Here is a 19034-nt window from a genome sequence, read left to right on the forward strand (position 1 = left end):
GACCGAGCTCAAGTTAGTTCTCGCGCGCGAACCCGCCACGGCAGGCGCGCCCCCGCGGGCCTCGGGCCTGTCGCACCGGGAGAGGTGGGGGGAGCGGAGGAGGCGCGAGGGGGGCGCGGCCCCTTTAAGGCGCGGCGTGGGGCGTGGCGTGGCGACGCGGGGCTCGCCAGCTCAGGTCATGGGGCGTGGTGTTGGGCGGGGCGGCGGCTGCGCAGGCAGGGCCGGGGGCGCGCAGACTCCGCCGAGCGGGACGCGAGCGCGCGACCTGGCGCCGCCGCCGCCGCCGCCGCCGCCGCCGCCGCCTCCGCGCTCGTGGCCCGGACCCGCGGGGCCGCCTCCTCCGGGCTCCACGGCGCCGCTGGGCTCCCGGGCGGGCGGCAGGTGCAGCGCGGCCGGGCAGCTGGCGAGGGGGGCGCCGCGGCGGCGAGTGGATGAGAGGTGGCCCCGATCTCCGTGCAGGGTAAGCGGCGTGCGCGCGCGGGCGCCCACTCGGACCTCGGCGGACATACGGACATGCTCCCGACACTGGCGTGCAGGGCCGCGCGGCCCGGTGCTCTCGGCCACGCTCACCCCGCTCCCGGAGCCAGCGGCCCTCTGAACAGGGCCCTGCGCGGGCGCGCCCCGCATACACGCCCCCGGGTCCCGCGCGGGCAGGAGCGCGCGTCACGGCCACCCCCCGCGCTCGCCGCGGCCACGGCATCTCCTGGTCCGCGTTGTGCCAGGCAGGCCAGGGAGAGGGGGACGTCCCGTGGGCGCCAGGCCTGAGATGGGGTGGTGGTGGGCGGGGCCGGGGGGAGTCACTGTGGTCAGGCTGTGGCACGGCCTGGTGGATGCGGTGAATGTCTTTTCCCCGACTCAGTGCTTGGGGACACAGGAGAGGAAGAGGGAGCCCCTGGCCCCTGCGACCCCAGAAACGACCCTGCCAGAAAGTTGTGGGCGCGCCCCCCCCACGCCCCTCTTTTTGCCCTGTCTCTTTTTCCTTTGTTTGGGACTCTGATCTGGGGGGACTCAGCGGGGGGCCCAGACCCAGCTGAGGCAGGCAGGCAAGGAGAAGAGTTGTGCAGCCACCCCCAGCCTGGGGCCCCCACCTGCTCAGAGCAGGCCCTGCACTCCTGTCCAGGCCTACCACCAGGGGAGGGAGGGGAGTCAGAGCCGGGTGGGCTGGTGTACCTGCCCTGGCTGGATGCTCTGTGGCAGCAGCTGCCCCCAGCCAGGGCCACAGACCTAGGGGGGTACCCCGAATCTGAGTCCACCCTTGGAGCTGTTGCCAGCCCTACATTTCCTGAGGCAGGGAAGGTTCTGTTCCTGTGACGCCTTTTGCAGGAGCGGGTTCCCTTTCTTGCCTTCCTAGTGCAGGTTGGGGAGGAAATACAGAGTTCTGAGCATCTCCCACACATAACAATGGAGGCTTCTGAGTCCCAGCCCGTGTGGCAGCCCAGCCCTGGCCTGGGCCTGGCAGGGTGGGCAAGGCTGTATGTAGTTAAGAGGGAAATTCAGAGTCTTGCCTCTGTTAGTGTCTGCTCTGTGACCTTGGGCAAGAAGACTCTGAGCCTTCCCATGCCTCAGTTTCCCCAGCAGTCACCGGGGAGGGGGGCTGACAGGATGAGATGATGCCCGCCATTCAGCTGAGCACACCCAGGGCAGAGGTCTGAACACCCTGGAGGGGCCAGCAGTGCCCTTTGCCCCCTGGGTGGCTGTTGTTTCCAACGTGTCCCAGGCCCATCTGGGGATGCAGTCCTGCTGGGTGAGTGTTCCAGTTGTGGCCCTGTCCCCTGCTGGGATGAGGCTACATCCCACAATGTCAGCCAGGGACTTCGTTAACGCTGCCCCTCCTTCCTGCTGCAGACCCCTCTGAAAACTCCCTGCCTGGCTCAGGTGAGGGGCCTGGCCTGCCTCCTACTGCCTTGGTCACGATGTCGATCTTTCTGCAGCACTGTGTGATCATGGGGCAGAGACCTTAAGCCCACGTAGTCTGGACAGTGCTGGACTCATGTGGGTGGCGCTGCCAGCTTGGTCCTGAGGTCTGGGAGGTAGGGTTCCTTGGGGCCTCTGGATAGGTGCCACCCCTCCTCTGTCCTTTTCTCCCCTGGGCTGTCTTGGCTGATGGGGTGTGGCCATCCCAGAAGTGGGGCCTGGGGATGGGCAGGGCCTGTCCGTGTGATGTCTGTCCGCCTGCACTCGGGAAAGGCATTTCCTGGAAACTGCACAGGAATGTCTCAAAGTGTGGTTTGCTTGGTCCTGGCCCTGTGTCTTACCCCAGGGTAGGTGGGCAGGTGGCGGGCGGGCCCGACTCTTCACAGGGAAGAACCTGGTGGTCTCTCCAAGCCGCCAGCCTGTGAGGCCCTCCTCTTATCTGTCCAGCCGGAGTGGGTGTCAGGAAACTGACCGTCACCAGCTCGGTGTGACCTCTGCTTCCCCTGCTCTCCCTGGGCCTCACCTCCACCAGCTGGAGACTAGGGGAGTCAGGCTCGTTTTTCCTGAATCACCGTTTTTGCTGTGTGATGGAACAGAATCCTGGTTCAGGCACAGTGCAGACAGTGTTACTAGATTCTAGGGAGGGTGCTGTTGCTGGGGAGGTTTTGAGCCTGAAGCCCGTTCTCTCTGTAACAGAGTATCTGAGTGATGTTACAGATGTGATGGAGATGCCCACACCCCGTCTACACCGCCCAGGAATCACTGTCATGAGAGAAATGAAGGGCTCCCCTGATGCTTCCACGGTGTGACCCACGTCAGTGGTTGTGCCATGGGGTACCCTGTCAATTTTGGGGGTCCAGGAGACCCCTTCCAGCTTCCCAAGCTTCGCGGTTTGGGAGTTCCCCTCCCAAAGTGGGTGTACTTGAGCTTTGTGTGGGAGTGGGGCTCCCATCCTGGAGTGGCGAGGCTCCAGCTGGGTCCTCATTTCTGGTGGCCACACCCTCTGGAGGACCCTGCTACCTCGTCTCTGATGTGTATCGGGATGGGAGGCCCCTGCCTAGTGGCGGTGCTGGGGACTTAATGAGCCTCTAAGCAGCTCAGGTCAGTGGAAGGTGTGTGGCAGCTGGGAAGGAAGACCCTGGTGCGGGCCGTGCGGCCTGCTCGCCCCCTTTCCTGCTGCGCCTGCTGTCAGGAGTCAAGGAGACCATTTTTGTCAAAAGCCAAGCACACACTTGCTTCCCAGTGCGGGCTGCGGACAGCGCTGGGGTGTGTAGCAGAGCATTCCTGCCCTTAAAGGATTTAAACATGACTTGGGGGAAATGAGGTGTGGGCTGAGAAAGTAATAGGAGGAACACGGATGCACTTGCGGGGGAGCAGCTCCTGTTCGCTTTGACCAGACATGGGCGTCTGTCTGCGGGAAGCTGCCAGACCGGGGTGTGACCACCAAGTGGCACTCGGAGGGCCTTTGGCTGGGGACCTGAGAGCCGGCTGGGGGCGTCTAGGCACTGCAGGGCGTTCAGGTCTGACTTCTCCTTCGCTTTGGGTGGCAGAGCTGTAGGGGCTCTCGCTGGGTCTCTTTCCCAGGCAGAATCTAGAAAGCACCCTTTTGTGAAGGGAATAAGAGTTCAGGTGCTGGCTGGGGGGTCAGGGAAGAGGCCTGGGTCCCTGAAGGTCACGGTCACTTTGTGAATAGAGTGGTTAAGGCACAGCCAGCCTTGGGTGGGGGCAGCCTGGCCACCTGCTTGGAGCTGGCTGCTGACGGAGAAAGGTAATCGGTTAACTTGAGAATTTAAAGGCAAATTGTTGGACTGCTCGTAGATTGAGATGGAGGGAGAAAGTGAAGATTCCCCTAATTAGAGCAAACTTTGTTCCTTGTGCCTCTGGTGTCTGCGTGTGGCCTGCACGGAGGGGTGGGGCGGGGACTTTGGACCGTAATTCACCACTAATGACTGTCGCCATCGAAGGGCTGTTGTTAAGACTGGCATTTGAGTTACAGCCAGAGCTGTGATTATGTTTAAGCCCTGTGATTAAAGTCCCCTGTGGTTACACTGGCAGAGAGGAAGTACTGGTCTGTCAAAAAAAATTAATAATAGTAATAGAAACCACTCAGCGTAGTGTCAGACGTTGTGCTAAATGCTTCTCACGCATTGTCCCATGTGGTCCCCACAACGTCCACGGTCACCCATTCTGCAGATGCAGAAGCCAGTGGAGAGGTGGGCGGCTTGCCTCAGTCCCTTAGTTACGTGCAGAGCTGGGATCAGAACTTGGGTTGTTTGGCTCCAGAGGCTGCGCTCTCAGCCTCACTGCCTCTCTGATAATCAGTGAAATTTCTAGGCGTTTGTGAAAGAAACAAACTAAGTAAATTCAAAGTCATGACGAGAAGCCTCTTTGCCATCAAATATGCACCGATAGCAGCAGTGCCTCTTTCCCCGGGCCTGACGGCGCCCTAAGCACTCTGTGTGATTGATTCTCGTAACAACTGGAGGTAGGTACTATTATTAGCTCCATCTCACAGATGAGGAGGCCCCGGCACAGAGAAATTAAGTAACTTCCCTGCAGCCACAAGCTGGGGAGTGGCAGGCCTGGGTTTGAATGCTGTGTTCTCCCTTCCTAACCTGGGCACCGTGTGCAGGGGGGTGAAGTGGTCTGTTGCTGTGTGTTCCTGGGCAAGACGCTTAACCTCTCTGGGCCTCAGTTTGGTCAGCAGGAAACAGGGGTCTTAGTGTGGAATACAGAAACCAGAGGCCTGAGGGCTGGCCCTAGCCCGAGCTGGCCGAGTCTGCATCACCTCCCACAGGAAGGCCCTGGGTGGGGCAGCCCAGCCACAGCTTCACCCCCCCCCCCGGAGGAGAGTCATGGTGACGGTGCCAGTGCACCCCCTCCCCAGCTGGTTGCCTGGGACTGCGGGCTCTGGCTCTCCTCGGAGCTCAGACCACACCCGGGGAGACAGACACCTGACACCTGGCGCTGCGTTGCTGGCTTTGTGACGTGGGGGCCCTCAGAAAGCACTGCTCTGCCCCTCGGGAGTCGGGGGGAAGGGCGGCCCTGCCCAGAACCTCTCTATGCCGCCCCACCCGTTGTGGCTGGGAGAACCAAGTACGCCTGCGCCGTCCACGGGCGCAGTGGTGGGGGGCGTCTCTCCTGTGGTCGGGTCCCCAGACCCATTGGTGGAAAGTGCTGCTGCCTCTGGCCCTCCCCCTGTGGGCGGGGGGGGTGCGTGGCACAAGGAGGTAGGAGTCCCTCCCCAGGCCTCCAGCTTGGTGTCAGGGGTGGGGCACACTTGACCCCTGCCCGAGCCTGAGGCACCCTCCCAGGTAGGAGCAGCCTCTGCCTGCCCTCCCCCTCCCCTCCCTCTCCTCTCCCTCTTCACCCCCTTCTGCTGGTGGTGCCTGCAGGGCTCTCTGGGATGGCAGACCCTCATGTCTGACCCCTCTCAGCTCTGTTCCCTTTTCCTGGGAGGCCTCCCCAAAGCACCCCATTTGTGGAGGCCCCCCGCACTTGCTGCTCACCCCCCCCGCCTCGTTCTCTCTGCAGTGGTTGTCCTCCCTGGGGCCGGGGCTCTCTCCCATCACGTTGTGTCCCGAGCAGCCCAGAGCAGGAGTGAATGGAGGCATTTCCTGGAGGGCATGGCCTTGCTCTACCCAGTGGGGTCACTCTGCAGCCTGGCCTCCAGGGTCCAGCGGCTTCAGGTCCTGGGAGCTTGGCTGTGGGGAGCCCACCCACAGCTGAGCCGGCTGGGGACTGGGGGCGGGGAAGCCTGGGCAGTGGGAGAGGGGTGCGTTGGTTTTTTTAAACATCTTTATAGAGGTACAGTTCACATACCGTGCAATCCACCCATTGAAAGTGCGATTCACTGGCTTTCAGCATATCCACAGAATTGTGCAACCCTCACCACAGTCTAATTTTAGAACACTTTCCTCAGCCCCTTGAGCAGTCACTCATTCCCTCTTTCCCTCCAGCCCCCGGCAACCGCTAATCTGCTTTCCGTCTCCCTGGACTGGACCTTTCCTATCGGGGGGATCACAAGCGCTGTGGCTGCATGGCCCTGTCTCCCTCACTTAGCCTGATGCATTTTTAATCCGCGGGGCAGTGTGTAGCGGCAGAACTGTGCCCAGGCCTCTTCTGAAACATGGCGTCTCTTCCCCAGCACCAGGTGTCCCTGGCCCACCTCTCTCACGAGTCTTGGTGGACTCGCCTTGCCTCACTGGCCCCCCGGGGTCAGAGTTCATAGCAGCCCCTCCTGTTGCCCCTGCCGTCTGAGAGCTCTCCCTGCTTACCCGCTCTGCGCAGGCTCCAGGAGCTGTTCCACGTGACTCATCTCATTTTCAGCGGCCTTTGGCACACTTAACCATTTATGTGAGCTGCACTCAAGTCACCTCCTCCAGGAAGCCTTCCTGGCCTTCCCATGCCTCCCAGGGTTAGGGCTCTTGTGCCTGTTGTCTGTGTATGGTCCTCTGTTTGCCTGCCTGCAGCAGGAGCCCAGCTTTTCATCTGACCCCTGGCTGGTCTTGTTGGAGACAGTCTCTGGGGATGAATGGTTGCAGATGGTGGGGGGGGGTGTTTGTGAGGGGATGGGCCCCGTGGGCTCTCTCACTGACTGCCCCGCTACTCCTTGATTATCCTTCTGTTATCGTGTGGTCACTTGGCTTTGAAACTCTGCTGTCTGTACTCCGGAGCACCTCCCGGGCAGCCTGGGTCTGGCCGTGGGCCTCCTGGATGTCCAGGTAGAGCTGCTGTGTGAGCCCTGCCTGGACCGCCTGCCCTGCCCGCCCCTCCTGCCCTCCCACCCCGCACTGGGTGGCAGGCTGCGTTTTTATTTTAATTTTTTTTATTTCACAATAGACCAGACATTTTAGAACAGTTTTAGGTCTACAGAAAAATTTCAAAGATAACAGAGTTCCCATATACCTGCCCTCCCCACCCCCCAGTTTCTCCTGTTACCTTCTTACTTTGTTTAGTGTGGAACATTGTTATAATTAATTAATGGACCAACATTGATATGTTACTCACTGAAGTCTGTAGTTTATCCAGATTTCCTGAGTTTTTACCTAATGTCCTTCTACCCCAGGACCCCGTCCAGGACCCTGCATTACATTTAGTGGTCATGTCACCTTCAGCTCCTTTGGGCTGGGACAGCTTCTCAGACTTTTCTTGTTGATGACCTGACAGGCTTGAGGAATATTAGGTTCATTGTAGGTCCCTCTTCGCTAGAGTTTGGACAGTTGGAAATCCTGTTGGAATCTGGATGTTTTTCTTGGGGTTAGACTGGGGTCGTGGGTTTTGGGAGGAAAGCCACTGCGGTGAAGTGCCCCGCCACATCACGTTGCATCGGGACAGTGCCGTCACGTGACTGGTCGCCGTGATGTGGGCCTTGCCCCCTGGCTAGTGTGAGCTTACTCTCCCTCTGTCCACGGTGCCCTCCCTGCAGGGAGGTCATAACGTGCAGCCCACACGTCAGGGGTGTGAGGGCGGAGTAACTGCATAAATGATTTGGAATCTTCTCAATGGGAGACTTGTCTCTTCTCCCACATTTATTAATTTATTCAGTCTTTTTTTTAATGTCAGCATAAATTCACGTCTACTTATTTTATACCTTGAGTTACAGGGTAATTCCACTCTATTTGTTTTGTTGGTCAGATTGTTCCAGCTTTGGCCACTGGGAGCTGTCAGGTGGCTCCTCGGGTCTGTTGACCATCATGGAGGGTGAAGTGAGCATGTCCTTGTTGGCCCGACTGGTGCTTCAAGTGCATCTTGCGTGATTCCTGTCCCAGCCCTAGAATCAGCCAGTTCTCTCAGGAGCCTGGCTCCTTTTACTGGAGAATGGTTTTAGAAACCAAGATCTGGGCACTGGGGGTGCTCGCTGCTGCTGGGGTTTCTTTGCTCTGGGCCCTCTCAGCTGACAGAACGGAAAATGTGCCCCCCATCTGTGGATGTGCACGCATCTGTGACTGTTTCTGTGGTGGCCACCCGTGTGTAGTAAATGAGATGTGGGTTCATCCTGACGGTGTAACCTGCAGTCTGGTCGTTACTGCGCGGATCCCTCTCCCTGGCCGATCAGTCAGTCTCCAGTCTCGCAGTGGGGAACCCGGCTCCCCACCGTTTGCCATCTGTGTACGTGATTGTTTGGTTCCAGTTGACCTGCAGAGCGGGGTCGGACTGTTACCCGGGCCGCTGGGAAGTGGCTTCCTTGGCGAGAGCGCTGCGTGCATGGGCAGCTCTTTCTTACTCCCCTGGGTTCCCGCTGTGCTGCTGGAATGCCGGCTGACAGGTGCATGGGCCCCCGCAGAGGTGGGGGGCTGGGGGGCACTGCCTCCCCAGGAAGGTCTGTGACCTGCAGGGAGAGAAAAAGGGAACTGGGGGCTTCCCTGCTGGGCCCGTGGGGAAGGGCGCGGTCATGGCATCCCTTTGAAATCTGAAGGCCCGGCTGGCTTTGAACACAAGCTGGAGGCCTGGCCTTGGCAGCAGGAGGAGAAGGCTGCCGGCGGGACCCCTGGAGCTCAGACGTATCACTGACTTAGATCCCTTTGGGCCCAGCTCCTCCCGCCTTGGGACTGCGCTGTAGCGGGAGTGGCCGCCTTTGAAGGAAGAGCAGCTGCCGTGCACTGAGGCCAGGCTCCTCTGGAGAGGAGAGAACCAGGGGGATTCTGCTCCAGTTGACTTGGGCCCCCCGCCTGCTCCCGTTTCCGTGCAGGGCTCCAGCCCCACGTGTGGGTCCTGCGGGCAGGGGAGGGCCAGCTGGAGGCTTCTAGCAGATTCTGAGCAGGTGGGAGTTGGGCAGGGGACTGGCAGGTGGTCCCAGGGCTGAGGGGGCCTGAGAGCAGCCCCAGGTAGAGGGTTTGCTGGGTTTGTGCTTTGGAAGAAGAGTTGGCCCCCAGGCGGGCTCAGAAGATGCCTGGAGTGGCGTTTGTTCCTTTGTGCTCCTGTCCCTTTCGAGATAGAACTAGAGGGAGGTGGGAAGGACACTGGGCCTCCGCGGGATGGCTCAGTGTCTGGGCTCCTGTGTGCCCGGGCCCCGGGCCGAGCTCCAGGTTTCTGAGGGTGGGACCCACAATGGCTGTTGGTTTGAGTCCACAGGTGACAGAGCGGTGGCGGGAGCTGCCGTGCTGTGTAGACCGTGCTGTCTGTACCACCTGTGTGTGTGTGGGCCTGCTGTGTGGACCGTGCGGTCTACACTGCTGGGGAGGTGCTGCTCACACAGTACCGCCTACATGTGTTGGTGGTGCTGTTTTCCATGCAGGGTTTGGGGGGGTCTGAGGGAGCTCGTCTTGTTTTCTCTTAAACTTCTGCTGTGGCCTGGGAGGGCTCCTGGCCACAGCACCCTGTCTGTTGCCCGGAAGACCTGGGCTCCAGCCTGCCTGCCCACCCATGGTTCTGCAGCCCCCTGCCCTGTGCCACTCAGCTCTTTAACTAGGCCCTGCCCTGTGCTGGGTGCCAGACGGTGGTGAGTGATGGAGGAGGCCACGGCCCCAGGGAGACTGGGCCGGTGGGAAGGAGGAGAGAGGTGGGGCTATGGGACAGAGGGGCCTGACCCCACCTGGGGGTCAAGGAGGGTGCCTCAAGGGCTGAAAGAAGGGGGCACAGGAACCCGCTGGGCAGAACTTAGGCGGTTTAGCTTCAGGAGAGGTGGGGAGGGGTAGCCAGGCCAGGCGAGGCCACGGGTCACCACGCCGCCCTCCCTGGGACCAGCTAGGGCTGGTGTGGGGTCAGTTTATAAAGGTCAGCTCCTATCCTAGGCTCCTAGAGACCCAGCCAGGGTGTGGCCTCTGCTGGGGCCAGCACTGGGCTCTGAGCACATCAGGGGGGCCTAAGAAAGTGGCTTGAGCTGGCTGGGGCACAGTGATCGGGGGCTGGGTGGGAGTGCCATCATCCCCAGCTGGCCCTTCCTGGGAGCCCTGATGGAGGCCACCTGCTGGCCGGGTCTCCCTGCCCCCATCACCGGGTGCTCCCCTTCCTGGTTCCTGCTGTGCTGCGCCCAGCTCTTCTGCTTTCTGGGTTGAGATTTGAGGTCCCCTGTGACAGCCACAGGCAGCTACAGGGAGATCCTGGCCTGGAGATGCATTTCCCCGATGGGTCCCAGAGCTCAGGGTAACTGGAATTGTTTGTGGGGTCACAGCTGCCCCTGGCGGCTGCATGGGGACCACTGTCTGGGGCAGCGTCTGCGAGGTGGAGCGTGAGCCAGATCTGACTGGTGATGGCCAAGGGGGCAGGGAGCGGAGGGCACCGCAGCCGGGGGGTACCTGGTGTGGCAGAGACAGGAAGAGGTGTCAGTGGTGGCTTCTGGCGAGAGTTTGGCATTCAAGATTGAAGCAGCTTGAGTGGTTGAAAACACACACAAGCCTTCAACGTCGCAGACCCAGAGTCTCACTCCTAGAAGAACCGGATTATGACACCCGCCCACGGGGTTGCCACAGAGCCCGCGCGCTGACGGCTCTGTCCTGTCTCCCGCCACCGAGAGGGCAGCAAGGTGTGTGGGTGGTCCCACGGGTGCTGCGTCCCTGGAGTGGAACTGTGAGGCTCGTGCGCAGGGCCGGGGGGGCCCCACTGTGCCGAGCGGTGCTGCCCTGCGCCTCTGCAGGTTGAGCCTTATGGTGTGCTCCTCCCAGACCCCTGTGGGCATGTCCTTGGAGTCCCATGCTGGCTTCAGCATCCAGGCTTGTGTCCAGGGGCTGGTGTCTGCAGCCCTTTCCCTATTCCATCCAGAGAGATAGGTCAGGGATGAGACCGGTAGGCTGGACTGGAGGCCACTCTGAGGACCTGTGGCTGAAGCTACCTCCCGGGGGTGGTCAGCGTGCCCCCAGGCCCCGCCCCACCCTGTCCTTGAGGGGTGGCCAGTGTGCCCCAGGCCCCGCCCCACCCTGTCCTCTGGGGGGTGGTCATCGTGCCCCCAAGCCCCACCCCATCCCCCCATCCTGTCTTTTGGCGGGTTGTCTACATGTCCCCCGGCCCTGCCCCATCCTGTCCTACTGGGTGAGCACATCCTGGATCAGGAAGAAAGCAGTATTTTGTTCCACAGTCACTGCTTGAGAAAGTGGGGAGCTGTGTGAATCACATCAGAAGTTAAATACGGTGTAAACATCTGGAGGGGGGTGGGGTAGGGTCGGGCTGGAGGGGACAGGGAGCAGCAGGGACCTAAGGATGCTGGACCCAGAGGCAGAATTTAAAGGAGTGGGATTCACTGGCAGTCTTCCTGCCCCTAGAGCCCAGCCCACTCAACAGTGGAGGCTGCAGATGTGTGACTTCGCGGTCGCCCAGCACGTTTTGGGGGAGAGGAAGTGGAATATGAGTCACGGGCCAGAGAGCCCTGGGCATGAGGGCAGGAGCACAGGCGGGGCTGCTAGCAGGGTGGGAGTGAGGACGGATGGTGGGCGGGGCTGGAGGGGCTGCCCTGCCCCTGCTGCTCCCTGCCCTGGCGGCCTGTGTCTGAGGATCATGCCCCTCCTGGGAGGGCCTGGGGGAGAGGCCAGTGCCTGTCTGCAGGGGCAGGGCTGTGGGCTCCCCCTGGGCTGCCCCAGCATCGCGTTCTAAGTTGGGCACCTGGAATTGTGACTCTCAGTGGGTGGGCCCTGGGAGACCTGCCCCATAACCCTCATCTGTGGCCAGCACAGGGCACCTGCCCTGCCCAGTGGGGAGCGGGGAGTCGGGGAAGGAGCTGGGCCAGGAATCCTCGTGACTGCCTTGTGTCACCACCCCCGTCTGACAGGTGAGGGCCCCTGGGCAGGCCTGCAGGCAGCATCAGGAAGGGGGATGCAGGCCTCCTGGGTGTCGAGGGTGTCGAGGGCCACTCCGTCCATGTTTGTGGGAGGTAGGCCCGATGCGCTCTCTGGAGGACCTGGGATTCATGCTGATGCCTGCAAGGTGGGCCAGGCCGAATGGTGGCAAGAAAAGGAGAGGCCTGACCTCTCGCCAGCGCCGCCTGAGCTTTTGAGAAGCCCCGCACCTGACCTTTCACAGTCAGGCAGCCGCCTCTGCATTTGGAGAATTGGCCACCTTAAGAAGAGCCCTGAATGTAGGGAACCCCGCCTCTCGTGGCCATGGTGACAGCATAGTGGGGACTGGGCTGGCTGGGGGGCACGGGAGGGCTGCCTGAGGATGCCCCAGGGAGGGATGGTTGGTGGTTGCTGGCGTCGGGACGCCGGCTGGGTGGCAGGGCATGTACGTGGATGGCTGCCGCTCCTACTGTAGCCACCCTGGAAGGGGCCATGTTGTCCCTGTTTCACAGATGAGTGAGGGTCAGAGGAGTCCTGGTAGATGGCTCGCTGCCCCCAGGGCCTCTGCCCTCGTCCGTGGCCCTCCTGCCACTTCCTGTTGGGTTTATTTCGGTATTTTCAAAGATCAAAGCTGTCCTCTCTGATATCCGCTTGTGGGCCTTACGTGGACCCTTAACTTCCCACTCAGCCCACTCCTCAGGGCTCTGGTGACCCACCCGCTCTGTGTGCGCCCGAGGGCCCCACCAGCTCCGCATGGACTGCGGACCTCCCCCCACCTCTCAGAGGGGCTGTCCTGTCAACCCCCTTGACCCCAGCTCCGGACTGGGAGCTCCCTGAGGGCAGGCCTGGGCCTGCGAGGCTGGGTGATTCCAGAGGCCACCATCACCCACCTGCTGTTGGCCTGGGTGGCTTGGCGGGGCGGGGCGGAGTGGGGTGGGGCGAAACCCGGTGCACGCCAACTGCAGGGGAGAGGCCCCGGGGCGGGGACAGGGGTCAGAAAGGTTGGGAGGGGGAGCACAGAGCGCTTGTCCCAGGACAGCTGAGTATGGTGGTGAGGCTTCTAGTTTAGAAAAGCAGCTGGAGCGGGGGGGCCTGGACCCAGAGCTGGTGCGCAGCGCTGCCGGCCGAGGCAGGTGCTGCTTCCCCGGCACGCCCGCCCTCACCTCGGTGCCGGGGCCAGTGTGACTGAAATCCCTCTTCCTCTTGCGTTCTCTGATCCTGGACTTAAATGAACGTGGCTGCTGCATCAAAACGGACTGTGGTAGGGCCCCCCTTTACCGAATCTAAACGGCCAATGCTGACATCTCAGGTCACGTCCCCCGGAGGGCTGTGTCCTGTGTCCTCCCCCAGTCAGCTGCAGGAGGGTGGGGAGGACCAGGTGGCATCAATGGGTTATTGCAGCTGCGGCTCCACGAGGGCTGACGGGGACCATCTCACTCATTCCGGGTCCCCAGCGCTTGGCCGAGGGCATCGGGGCACATTTTAGGGGAGCCTGCTGACGACTGTCCCGCAAGGCTGCCCAGGCCGGAGGCCCTCTGCCGCCACCCCCACCCAGCTGACTTGAGTTGACCATCAGGCTCCTTTTAAGTTAGGCAAGTGTGCGTCTTTGATAATTGACCACTTAACTGTGCGATTAAAACTGGTTCAGTGAGTTGTTCGCGCTGCATGTCGGTGAGGGAGCGTGGCCTTGAGCTCATTCAGTCGTTCACGCCTGGGGATGCGCTGGGTTCCATTTCTCTCCTGCATCTTTTCACCGTTCCAGTTGGATCAGACCTGGGAAGGACCACATCCTTCCACACCTGCAGGAGACGAGAGTTCAAAGCAGATTTCCACCCTGAGAGTCTTTGAGTTCTGTGGCTGACGTGTGTGTGGAGCAGCCCTGCTGCCGGCTTTTACAGGCCAGTTCGGGCCGATCCCGCAGCCGGGCTGGAACCCCGCACCTCCAGGGCGTGGACGGCATCGCGGAGGGTCTTGCTGGCCTCCTGCGTGATGCTGGCTCTGCGTATAGAAGCTGGCCCTGCTGCATCGAGTTGAAAAGTCTTGGCATTAAAAGAGCCTGTTATGACCTATTTGTAAAGTATTTCAGAATCACTTACATGGATATTTTGTCCTAAATTCTGTATAATTAGAAGATATAAACCCAACTCTGTGACTATTTCGGTGCACCAGCGTAACCTAGATGAGAGCTTCCCGTGTAGGTTTTTTCTTTTTTTCTTCAGAAGAAATCATTGTAACAAAAGCAAAAGGAATTGATTTCATCATCATGGTTCTCAAATGCTTGAAAATAATATTGCCTAACTTAACATGGAAACGTGTGGGCTGATTGGCAGACCCTTTCTCTTCGCCGAGAGCAGAAACAGAAATCTCAGGGAACGTTTAAAAGGCCCTCGTCAGTTCTGCCTTGGAGGCGGATGAGCCGTGGCTGGATTCCCGCCTGCCCAGCTCTCTCCCCTCACCTCGGGTCCAGGCGGAAGCTGGTTGCTGGTGTTCCCAGTTGTGGGCACCATTAACGTGCAGCCTTGTGGGTGTGGCTGGCTGCGGAGAAGGGACCTGTGGTCCTTGTCCGTTTGACAGCTGTCATCCGAGGCCTCGCTCCTCAGCCGGTGCACACACTCCCTCAGCCAGCGGCGCTCCCTCAGCCAGCGGCGCTCCCTCGGAGGAGTGTCCCTTCGTGGGGAGGCAGGTGTGGGGCCATCGCTGCCCCAAGTGGCCAGGATCCCAGAGCAGGATGGATTGTGTCGGGGGAGCCTTGGGGGCCAGAGCTTCCTCTTCTCATGCTTGTGGCCCTCAGGTGCTCGGGTCAGGATGTGCGGCCTTCCTTGGTCACGCAGGACCCTCTTTTCTGTCTGTTTAGTTATTCCTAATGTGATCGGTACCCTCAAGTTCACCACCAAAACAGAAGCTGGGGTCTTGCTGAGAACCCCTGTTGGCCAGCCTGAGATCTCAGCCTTGTGCTCCCATCCTCCCCAGCCGAGATTTCCAGCTCCCTTGTTTTACCGTCTGTTCCTTCCTGGGGGGGATCCCTGCTCCTTGCCCTGCTCCTTGGGATTGAGTCTTGAAGGACTGGTGGAGATGGCCTGGGCAGATGGGCGGGGTGAGGATTGAGTGCATCCTCGGCCAGGGCAGGTATGAGGGCACACAGGTGTGAGGGGCCAGGTGTGTTCAGGGACAAGTGGGTATAGGGCAGCGGCCAGGGGAGAGCAGGGGTGGTGGTGGTTCCTGGCCTCTCACAGGTAGAGGGTCCCCGTAGGATCAGGCCAGGAGGGCAGGTGTTTCCAGAAGTTTCAGGTGTAGAAATGGCCCTGGGAGGAGGTCCAGGCTGGTGGTGGAGGCTGGGGCTGCCCTGGTCCTGGGCGAGGGGCCCTCCTGGGAGAGAAGGGGAAGGTTGGAACCTGGGGGTGTTGTGGCAGCACAGGGGGCTGGGGCTGGGAGGGGTTGTCGTGAGGCCAAGCATCGAGGGAAGCAGGACCCCACCCCTCCCAGTGTGGGGCCCACGGACCAGGCCCAGAGGAACGTGCCCCTCTCCCAGAGACACACACACAGGCATCTCCTAGGCACCTAGGGAGCGTGGGGGCAGGTGCAGAGGGCGGGGTTTCAAGCATCCGGGATGGCTGGGAAACTGCTGAGAGAGAGACTGAGAGAAATGCAAGGCTTGTTGGAGACTTTGCTTCTGCTGGTCTCAGTCTCCGGTTTCCAGAACAGTCGGGGTGAGGGGTGACCTGGAGGGCTGACTACTGGGTCAGCTTTCCACGCAGTTGCCTTGGAGGGGGGTGCCTCTTCTGCCCCCAGAGCCCTGGGCTGTGGGTCTGTCTTTAATGCAGGGTTTCCCACCATGGACCTTGTCCTGTGGGGCTGGTCCAGACTGCCTTGTTTCTGGAAAAGGAGGTGATGTTCTAGGTCCTGGGTCTGGTAGAGGCGCTGGGGTCCCAGAGTGGAGACCTCCTTGTTCCCGCCCCGCAGTCCATCACCAGGCAGGCAGCTCTTCCAGCTAACGGTCCCCCGTATCACTGTGGGTCCCCTGTGGCTGTTGGGGGGCCAAGATGCGATGTGCAGAGAACCCCCGAGCCTGTGCTGCACAGAGACAGGTCCTCGGGTCCCCGGTGTTAAATCTGGCGCTCTCCTCCCCCCTCTGTTCCCGTCACCACCCGCCCGCCACCCAGGGAGCTGAGGAAGTGGGCGTCGTTGGGGAGGGAATGGACTGGGGGCTTTGTAGTGGGGAAGACAAGGCTGCTTCCTGGTGAGGGGGGCGGCCACCCCTGCTCCCCGTGCTGGGCCAGCACCCCGGATGGATGGCCCTCATGGAAAGGCTCTTCGTGGACACAGTGGGGATCAGGTGCGTGCAGGGCCAGCGCTCCGAGGGGAGGTCGGGGACGTGGGGCGCAGGCCCTCTCTGCCGCTTCTCCCTGGCCCGGCTTGGAGGGACGCTGCACTCTGGGCCAGCTCGCGTGGCGTCTTACCTGGTTGAACGGAATCTGTGAGGCCAGAGCTGTCAGTCTGTGCAGGGGTGGGTGTGGTGGGGTGACGAGGGCCAGGACAGCCCTTCCTGCAGGGTCATGGGCCACCTGCCACAGCACTGGGCTGATAGTTGAAGGTGCCCTCCCCTCTCCCGTGTGGGTGGAGCCGGCCTCCTGGGCGCCCTAGGGTGTGTGCTCTGCAGGGGCTTCGGGGGTCCTTCTCTCCTCAGCTGAACTAGTTATGGAATTCTGCTCCCTTTTGGAATTGGAGATTGGGCCCCGAAGGCGGCACGCTGTTGTCATCTTGGGGCCTCCTCCCCAGTCACTGAGGCCTCCTCCTTGCAGAACATTGATGCTGCAAGACCGACTCAGCTAGGTGGGACTGGAAACCACCCTTCTCAGCGTTGCCAACCTGTTAGTCTTGTTCAGCCAGGCCTGCGTGCTGGCTTTCAGCTTTTGGTGGGTCCTGCCTTCCCCTGGGAACCCAGAGCCAGACCTTTGACCCCTGGGCGGTGGACGGGCAGGGTGGAGGAGGGGCTCCGGTGGGTGAGCAGACAGGGAGGTTCCTTTGATGCCTACGGGCGGCCTGGCCGGGGCGGGCCGGGGCGCCAGCCTCGCGGAGCAGCCCTGGCTCAGGGCGGCGTCAGTGCGGCGTGCTTCCTGGCAGAAGTGTTTTGGTGGCATGCTGGGTTTTCCTGAAGAGAAAGGGTGTGGAGCCCCCACGGCGTGTGAGAATGAGGTGATGCCGTGAGCGGGCTCTTGCCTGGACCAGGAGGCGCCCCTCCGGGGGCTCTCGGGTGTCAGGGGTCCTGGCGGGTCTTAATTAGGACAAACAATGCGGCTTTCTTTGCAGGTCACTGTTCCGGGCAGGTTCGTGAGACGGGGAGGCTTTTACCGTTTTCTGTGCTCTCACAACCTGCCTTTCAGGCGCCGTGCAAGGCGGCACCTTCTGATTAGTTGCTTTTCAGCCTGTAAAGGGTTTAGCAGTGGCCGCCTGTTTTGGGTCAGACTTTGAAAATTCCGGCGAGATGTCTGGGTCTCCTCTGCTCTGGGGAGTGGAGTCCAGGGGTGGGGCCGTGCGGGAGGGACGGAGGGAAGGAGTCTGTCTTGCTGATTGGTTCCTTCTGCCTGCGGGTTCCAGTTACGGAAGCGACAGAACCTCGTCTTGGGCATCCTGACAGGAGACCCTCTAAGTGTCGCTCCCCAGCTTCTTAGGATGAAATGCTGGTTTGGGTCTGATTGGCTACGAGTTGCTGAGACTGGATTCAGGCTGCCCTGGGGCCCAGGTGGTGGGGTTCTCTGGGCTGAGCCAGGGAGGGGCATGGCCTGGGGCCAGGAGCCTGTGGGGTGGGAGAGGGTGGGGAGACCCTGCGGTCTGAAGTTGGGGGATGTGACTTAGCGGCGAGCTCCTGCCAGGGAAAGGTGTGCCTGACACGGGAAACAGGAGCTGCTGAACGCCGGTCCTCCCCCGCCCATCCGCCCCCTCGTGCGGGCACAGGAGGTGAGGACTGAGCAGGCCTTGTGTGGGCCAGGGGTCTTATCCTCCATGCCGACCATTCCAGGCCCCAGTGGAAAGGAGAGAAGTGAATGGGCCTGAGCCCTGAGCACAGGGAGGTGGTCCCAGGAAGGCAAGAACTGCCCTCCCTCAAAGGCCAGTGGGGAGGGCCACTGTGAGCTGGGCCGGGGGCACTGGTGGGGCTCACAGCTAGAGCTTTGCAGCCCCTGGAGATGGTCGGGGTGTCGGGTGGGAAGGGGGTCCCGGGGACTGTCACAGAGTCAGCATGGAAACAGGTGGGCTGAGGTGGGGGGGGTCAGGTCAGGACCTTCCTGACTTCGAGCGGATCCCTAACACACACGGAGATTTCTGGAACCCTTGACAACAGGTGAGGGCTGGGGCTGGACCCTTCCGCTGTGGAGCGGCCCGGGGCGTGGCTGGTGGGGCCTGCGTGTGTTAGTTGTTGCGTTGTTAATTATGTAGGACGCAGACGGCCACTGGCTTTTCAGACCTTGAGCCATTCTTTTCACAGTTGTGCTTTGAAATACTCCTTTTTTTTAGAGTGAGTATCACCTAGTTCCCTAACCTGCACTGTAGGTATCTGCTCGGTTCTCTGGAACAAGAGCCTCATTCTCGGTGGAGGATGGATGAAAACGTTTCCACAGATCAGCCCCCAACGCATCACAGCCACACAGGCCGATGGATTCTGCCACATCCGTGCTCCTGAAGCACGTGCCTCGTGTCTTAATTACCCTTGCAGGAGAGTGGCTGCCCGAGGGCTCTCGCCACGCGGGGAGCTTCTGGAGACTGATCTGGGAGAATCCCAGGTGCATCTTGCTATCAGCAGTGCTTTCTCCCCGTAGAATTGCCGATAAAGGGGGTGATTGCAAGTCCAGTCTTCCCTTAAAGGCATCGCGACAGCTTGCTGTTTACAGTTTGTCAGAGGGTCCTGCGGAGAGAGGGGTCCTTTAGTCACGCAGTCATTCTTTCTGGAATGTCTGTTTTGGGAAGGGGCTGTGTTACGCCTTTATTCCTCAAGGCTGGCGATGCCTGCGCCCCCGAGAACCCTGCCACCAGCTTATAACCGGGTCCCACCGGTGTCACCTGGGAGCTGGCACCCTCCTCTTGTTCTCCAAGTGGCAGGGTGCCAGGTCACTGTTGAGGGTCTCCCCGAAGTCAAGATGGCTCAGGCCCTCGCCCCCCATCGGCAGTGCCCTCTGCTGGTGCCCAGCCTCCAGTCCGTGGCCCGCCTCCCTTGCCCTTCACGCCCACGGGCGGGGCTGGGCCGGGTGTATGTGTGTCGGGTGCGCAAGAGCCCTGGGCTGTGCTCCAGGCTGTGCTGGGGGCTGGGCTGCTGCACACCCATGGCCAGCTCTCTGCACCGCAGTCCCCACTCGGGGTCTCAGGTTGTGCCCGTGGACACAGCCTGCCCCCTGGGGCCCAGCTGCAGCTGCCCACAGCCAG

General features: G+C 61.1%; 1 protein-coding gene across 2 annotated transcripts in view; it reads left to right on the forward strand.

The window, feature by feature from the left end:
• Window positions 1-250: 250 nt before the first annotated feature.
• The window catches only part of GRAMD4 (GRAM domain containing 4), a 68573-nt gene continuing 49789 nt past the window's right edge, over window positions 251-19034 (forward strand). Inside the window, exon 1 of one of the 2 annotated variants that reach the window (XM_074375768.1) lies at window positions 251-460. In XM_074375768.1, the coding sequence (XP_074231869.1) occupies window positions 432-460 (29 nt within the window). In that variant the 5' untranslated portion in view covers window positions 251-431. The remainder of the gene's footprint in view (window positions 461-19034) is intronic. The other variant, XM_074375769.1, reaches the window with a different exon arrangement.

The sequence above is a fragment of the Camelus bactrianus genome, chromosome 12, assembly GCF_048773025.1.
Source record: "Camelus bactrianus isolate YW-2024 breed Bactrian camel chromosome 12, ASM4877302v1, whole genome shotgun sequence".
Classification (NCBI taxonomy): Eukaryota; Metazoa; Chordata; class Mammalia; order Artiodactyla; family Camelidae; genus Camelus; species Camelus bactrianus.